Below are 7,408 nucleotides of genomic sequence, written 5' to 3'. Positions count from 1 at the left end.
AGAGCTCTTGAATTTGTAAGAATGATTTGAACTTCAACTATATGAGACGAGACAAACCTGTGAGGTCAATAGGCCAAAGTAGACATCATATGGTATAAGCCACTCTGACAAGGGCGTCAAAGATCGGATGAGAGAGCATGTCATAATCCCACATTGAATGTGTACTAGAAACATCATGGCTGTATTAATCGCATCTTTTGGTGTAACTGGTTATTCCTTACCTCAGGACCAAATTGGTTATTGGGCAGTAAAAATTGTAACAGGCATACCTGAAGCTATTCCTGTAATAGGATCACCTTTGGTAGAGTTATTACGCAGAAGTGCTAGCATGGGACAATTCACTTTACCACATCGAATGTATACTAGGAACATCTTGGATTTAAAGATGGTTTGGGCACCATCTAAGATGTCTTTTATAGGACAAATCCCGTTAAATGAGTGGGCCAAAGCAAACAACATCTAATCCGAGTTGGATCAAAGATCATTACATTTGGCACATCATACTCTCCATTCAAGTGTTCATTCAATTTCTTTCTTATCCTATTACATTTCACAAACCAAACATCTACCCTTAATGTGACATGGTACTAGATGTTCAAAAATAGCTTATCAAATTATGGTCAAGACTCCTCTATTATAATTTTTTTTTTTTAATAAAAAATAAAAAAAAAAAAAAAAAAAAGCAGGAAAGGAGATCACATAGTACAGGGTACAAATTGAACTGAATGTATCTCGTGGGCATAGACAGATCTCAGGGGGAATTAACGGAGAGCCGTACTGATCTTGACCTGCCAACATGTTAAAATTGATTCAGTCCATTGGTTAATGGCATGTCATGTGGCCCAACATCTTTTCTTGCTTGTGATATCAGCATTGATGAAAGCTTTCCTCCATTCTTTCTCTTGAAACAACCATGACGACCTGCCATGACACAATTAGACTCTGTCGTCTTTCTAAGATTAAGAAGAAAAACCTCTACTTTACCCAATAAAAAGAAGAAAAAAATTGTTCTTGGGCACAGCTAGATGATGCAACGGGGAGAGTCAAGACAGCGGCAGATATCAACCACCCCATGCAGAATCAGGGGGCGAATATCACAGAGACTTTACCCCTCATGATTGATTTGAGGGCAGGAAACAAAATTAGAAAAAAAATTAGTAGGCTGTTGACAAAAGTAGTGTTCTAGATGAAGGATAACATTCGAGTCTCAAATTGTATTTACCGTTTATTTTTATTTATTGTTGTAGCCAATGCCTATGTCTTTTCTTTATTAAGCTCTCGTAGAGCCTAAAATATTTAAGGTCTACCTGTTTTTTCATAGGGGTTCTAACTCAGGTTCAGTTTCAATGAATATTTCTTTTTTCCCACAAATGGTATGTAAGAGCCAAAGTCCCCGTCTACAATTTAAGGACATGCCATAAAATCTAAAAGCCAAAAAGGAAAGAGAAGCACAAGAATTTTATGCAATTCCACAGCGTTCTTACATTCACAAAGCCCCTTGTGATTATTCACTAGATTGTTCAACTAATTGTCCAAAGATTTCGACCTCTGATCACAAATGTAAATAGTTCAATATGAAAATTTCAAAAATATCCCCATAGGCTATATAGACATAGCATAAACAGTGGACCCAGGCTTGAATTATGAGCTGTAACTCAACCACCTAGTATCGAATTGTACTTGTCAGGGATCCTGTGAGTCAATCTGGTTTGCTGCTGGGATCTCTGTGTTTCAATCCTAGCCAAATCCAGGTCTATTGCAAAACACCACCAATACAGCAAGCAAATAATTCAATTAAAACAAGTTTAAGACACAGCGATTTAATATTTACATAAGATTCTCTTAAAATTTCATTCTACAGAGATTATTTATCAAACAAGTCCATAAGGAGTGAGAAAAAACACAAAACATATGAAGAAATACAACTAATTCTACTTGGCCTTCGCTCACTGGACTGCCTCAAAGAATATTTACAGCACTTCTGTCTACTGCTGTTCCCTACTACAACTTCCTCCCAAGGGAAAAACCGCTACACCCTAAGAATCATTCACTCCCACAAACCTGCAAACTCTTACTCATCTTCAGTACTTCCAAGCCAGCATATGTATCTCAAAATTGGCATGACGTCCCAAGCCTCAGCCTTTGCCTCTGGCACTGCATCTCGGATTTACGATTAGCAAATGCCGATTTTAGCAGCTCCTGGAACTTGTCTAGAAACAAGGCCCATTCATCCTCAGTCATGTCTGCCACTTTCACAAAGTTCACGCTTGCAGGAAGCTGCTCATTTGCACTCCTGTGCCCAGATGATGAACTTCCAAGGTAACCATTAATTGGTTTCAAACCCTGGAATTTTAGGCTCTTCTCTCCTAAGCTGGTATTCTTGAGTGACATGGATAGTTTTGAAACCATTTCCATCTTTTCAGGATCTAGAAAACCTCCAAACCCAAGTTGCACTTCTTCTTCACTTTCCTCCTCTTCCTCTTCCTCTTCCTCTTCTTCAATTGTTTCATTTAGTTTAGAGAGAGGATTTCGACCATTTCCACTTCCAAATCCCAAATGGAACGGAGGTCTAACCATGAAATCTTCTGCTGCCATCTTAGGTGAAAAGTCCAATTCCTCACAGTCTATACAGAATTGGAAGTCCTCTTCTCCAGCTTCAGACTTGGGGGATAAGAGGTCCCTCTCTGCTATCAGCCTTCTAGCTTCCATGCATACGACCTCAAGTTCACTTGGCTCTTCCTCACCAGCACGAAATTCCCTTGTCATCATCTCACCAATCTCGGCAAGACAAAGACCAAAGTCAGCAGCTTCCTTGAGGAAAATTGTGCAGAGAACCAGTATGCGAAGGCAGGCCTCTCGAATCATCGGGAGCTCCTTCCGCAACATCTCAGAATCCCGAAGAGGATCAAGATTTTTAATGTATTCACGCTCATCCTCTGAGAATGGAATTGAAGCCTGCGGCCAATGGATCCACTCAAAGTACGGGTCTTCCAAACTTTCTGGCAGACAAAGGCCATGATCAATTGGAATGAGTTCGACTTGACCAAACCTCCCAACACCATCAAGCCTTCTAACTAAAAGATTCCCAGCATGCCTGTCCGTGTTAAAAATCCTAATGTCTAATATTCCTATGCGATGCACAGCAGAAACTGGGAAGCTTGAGGTCCCATGGTCACTAGCATCAAAATCATGAGGAATGAACTTCTGAAAAGATGCAATCTTGCTAACCTGCTTCTTCCTGTGAGGCTTTATCCCATCCACCCCTTCATTGACATTAAAGATAGAATGGGTAACCTTCACCAGTGCAGTGGGAGGCACATTAGCGAAGTGATTATAGTCGAGAAGATAAGCTGCAACTTCTCTAAACCCTGTCTCCCCAACTCGAACTGAACGTTTCAGACCTGGTTGCCCGAGCGCTTTGCCCACAAAGCCTTTAGGATTGTTTGGCGCAAAAGGTTCTTCATCTGTTGGCTTCACAATGGCAACACTCTCGCCTCTGCTATTTCTAAAATAATATGCACCTCCAAGCCCACTGTGAACAGGGATCGGATCAACCCCCTTCCTCATGGCCTTCACAATGTCCCTCACCAGATCGTTTGCCCTATCAAAGCGACTAGAGTGCCCTAATATTTCAATAGGACCACTCCAATCTCTATGCTGAACTTCTTTTCCGGTAGGCGAGAGGCATGGAGTTGATGAGCTCCTATGCATCAAGTTCCGAGTTAGAAGAAGGGCAGAATCATTTCGAACAGCACTAAGATCATTCTTCAAAATCATATCCCCAAAAGTCAAGGAACTCTCTTCCGTGGGGACATTAAGTGCAAGCTGCAACCTCCTCTTTACAGTATGAGCATTGTCACCCCGGTCCAACTCCATCCCCAACACGCAACCAGTTTCAGTTTGCACAAAAACCCGTCTCCTTCCTGCAGGTTGTTTTCCTCCCACTCTATTGTTTCCATGGCACTCGCTGGTAAGGGGGCTTTTAAATACTGCTACTGCCATCTGAGTCTGAACAGGGCTGTCCAAATTAGGAGACATCAAAGGATGGGAGCAAAGAATGACCTTCAAAGCCTGCAACAGCAGTGGTGGAGACAGCGGAAGAGAGCTTCTTCCCCTCTCTCAAGCAGGCACCAAACTTGAAAGCCGACAGTAACTGAATGAGAAAAGTGAACAATAATTCCCAAGCTATCATCAAAACAAAGCAGATTGTCAGATCACGCTTGCAACTCTCAAGGGGGGAAACATCAAAAAATGCGCAGGTTGATGCTGCACTTAAGAAGCCATTTAGAAACACCACAGTACCCCAAGACGAGAATCTGCAGAAGAATCAAGACTTAATCAGAGATAGAAGTATAGAACGAAAAAAAATCACTACTCAGCACACCTGAAGCAACAAATTCAATATAACCTTCCAATATTCATACCGCATACATAAAATGAATAGTCAAAGATATACTTTTATACCTCCAAAAGTAATGTGAAAGTCAAAATATGCTTGCGACTAACCACAAAAGATCAAATTTGCACAATCGTTAGATTTAACATAACTTCATTCATCGTTCCGTTGCATTCTACATCGCTTCTAAGCAACTAATTTAGGAATCTTCATCGGGAGTTCTGAGTTAAATTTTGGGGGAATCACAGTGAAAAATGAGAACAGCACCTATAATTCAGGCTTTCAACTCGTAAGCTCCATGGATGCGCAAGTACATCCATTTGGTTAAGCAGGAAATGGAGAAAAAATCATTGTTCCACAATTTATAAGCGAAGAAAACAGAATCATACGCTAAAACAACAGTTTGCCTCAGTTAAACCTCATCCTTCATTTAGGGAGACACATCTACAAAAAATCGCTGTCCTTCATTTCCCCAGCAACCCAACAGACAGAATATGTAAAGACATCCTCTAATAGCCCATTACTTTCCCGACAATCAAACATCTCCCAATTTCCGCATCATAAACACGCAAAATCCGCCACATTTTCAATTAAAAAAAATGAAAATGAACCTGGAAACAAATTTCCCCAAACCAAATACAAGGCGGGGGAGGCGGAGATCGATCTCAACCAGTTCAAAAAACACAATCACGGCCACCACAACAAAAACAACAACATCAACAACAACATTGATTAACTCAAAAAATCAAATTGCCTAACTCACCAGAAAGCGAGATCTGACCGCACCGCCCGAAGAACACCTCGAAACACCGCGGCTGCCAACCAAACCTCGAAGATCACGAAGATTCAGAGGGCCAATTGAACGAGTCCGCGAGATCAGAGCGTTCGAAAACCTCCGGCGCTCGGCCTCGGAGGTTTTTCGAATGTCCAAGAACTCCAAGGTAGGATTAGGAACGAAACCCCGGCGGTTGTTCTTCTTCTTCCTCTCTCGTGTTCCCTGTGGTCTGCGGGAAGATTCAATGGAAGAGTCTAGAACAGGGGATGGGAGCCGCAGGATGAGGGGAGAGGGAGGCTATCCAGGCCGCCGGATCGAGCCCCAGTGGGGGTCTAAAAGGGCTGTGAGTGGTGACGTGGAGATAAGGGATTGGATAATGACGTGGCCGTGGTCACCGTCAAACAGGTAGTCTGGGCGAATGGGGAGGGAGTGGTTCTAGTTTTATGCGCCCCAGCAGATCGTCAACGGACGAAAATGCCCTCGATCTCAGACTGCGGTCTGAGCGCCAACGCGGGATTTTATTGCCTGCTGTCGTGCGTGGAAAGAAATGATTGTTCCTTGTGTGGACCCTACTTCCATATATGACTGTGTGTGGGCCCCTTCTCCAGGATACCAGAATAAAATTTATTTAAAAAAAAATGCTCAAAAACAAGGATTCATTAAAAAAATAATGTGGGAAATTTATAATGCAGAGTGAATAATATCTTCAAGTGGGTTAATAAAAGATTCTATATTTTTTAAATTAGAAAATAAGAGGGAAACTTAGGATCGTTTGGTAATAAAAATGACTTTTATTTTCATTTTATTTTTAAAAATATTACAAAAAAATATATATTTTCATTTTTACAATGGTTGTATAAATTAGAAATATAAATAAAAAGTTTTGGCGATGAAAATAGCTTTTCTATTTATTTCTAATTTTTTAAGTAATTAGGTAAACACTATCTTATTTTTCAATTTCCAAAATTTATATAAAAAAGTTGCAAAATGTCGATCTTTTGAAATAGAGTTTGGCTCTTCAATTTTAATTTTTGTAAATTATGCTTTAAGTTTGTTTCAAATTCATACAGATCCATATCTAAGCCCTGAAATTCAAGATCCTAAATACTACCTTACACATTTTTTTAAAAAAAAAATTGAAAACAAATTGCTTTTTTTTTTTAATTATTTTGAAATATATAAATGAATTAAAAAAATTGCACACTTAAAAAGAATCTTTTTTACCTTTTAAAATGAATCTTACGCACATAAATTTTTTATTTTTTTGTGTTTTACATTTGAACAAAATTTCATTTTTAATGGGGTGATTAGAGAGAAATACATTGAAAATTTTATTATTTTCTTCTTTCCAGTTTATTTTCTTCTCCTAAAATAAATCTTTGACCAAATAGAATTTTAATTTTACATATCATTAATACTTTATTTTTCTTAATTTTAATCATGTTAGAACAAATTTTTATTTATAATGAAATTTGATATAAAAAATATAATAGAAAATAAGGTCTTGCTTTACTTGCGGGAAAAAAAAATATTATTCTTAATTTGTGTAAGAAAGTTGAAATTTTTCATTTTTTTTTTTTATTTCCAATATAAATTTTTAAAAAAATTGAAAAACAATATGGAATTATAATAATTTAAAAATATAAAAATGAATTTTTTTTTTTTTAAAAAGTATTTACTATTGGATTGACCCAAAAACTTTTTCTTTGTTTTATTTCCTTTCTTTAAATAATATTCTTGATCAAGCAAAAGCTTAGCTAAAGCAAATGTAATTCAAAATGCCATAGATGAAACATAGGGTAATTACCATCGTGCTATGCCCATGGGATGAGAGCCTAGACCTAATCAATTATTTCGGAAAATTTGTACACATAAAGTCTGATGTGTAGCTGTAAATCAAGTAATCAAGGTATTATATCTAATTAAAAGCTTTTATAGAGGCTATAAACAAGTGAATTTATTACATGCCCTCAATATGTGTAATGATATCATAAGCTCTATAAAGTAGATGCACATGCGACCTGTACGACAATTCAATATCATGTGTTGTGAATTGCGAGCATTGAATTATCTCTCATCACTTTTAAGGTATATTTAAATCATTCACTAGGTTAATTTTTCGTGTCCCACCTAATAAATTTAGGATTATAAATGGTAATTAATTCTTTGACAACAGTTATAAACAAAATGCTTGGAATTATCGGTCTCATTTTTCTCATTAAATTTACAATTATGAC

General features: G+C 38.1%; 1 protein-coding gene across 1 annotated transcript; it reads right to left on the bottom strand.

Annotated features, from left to right (window-relative positions):
• Window positions 1-1,819: 1,819 nt before the first annotated feature.
• Window positions 1,820-5,659, bottom strand: LOC131153245 (phosphatidylinositol 4-kinase gamma 7-like). The gene is made up of 2 exons (XM_058105418.1): window positions 5,160-5,659; window positions 1,820-4,316 (listed from the first exon to the last, which is right to left on the bottom strand). Exon 2 carries the CDS (start codon window positions 4,036-4,038, stop codon window positions 2,110-2,112), a length of 1,929 nt encoding a protein of 642 aa, XP_057961401.1. The 5' UTR covers window positions 4,039-4,316; window positions 5,160-5,659; the 3' UTR covers window positions 1,820-2,109.
• Between the last annotated feature and the right edge of the window lie 1,749 nt (window positions 5,660-7,408).

The sequence above is a fragment of the Malania oleifera genome, chromosome 4, assembly GCF_029873635.1.
Source record: "Malania oleifera isolate guangnan ecotype guangnan chromosome 4, ASM2987363v1, whole genome shotgun sequence".
Taxonomy (NCBI): Eukaryota; Viridiplantae; Streptophyta; class Magnoliopsida; order Santalales; family Ximeniaceae; genus Malania; species Malania oleifera.
Note: the sequence above shows the minus strand (reverse complement) of the source record. Positions and strands in the feature narration are given on the sequence as shown.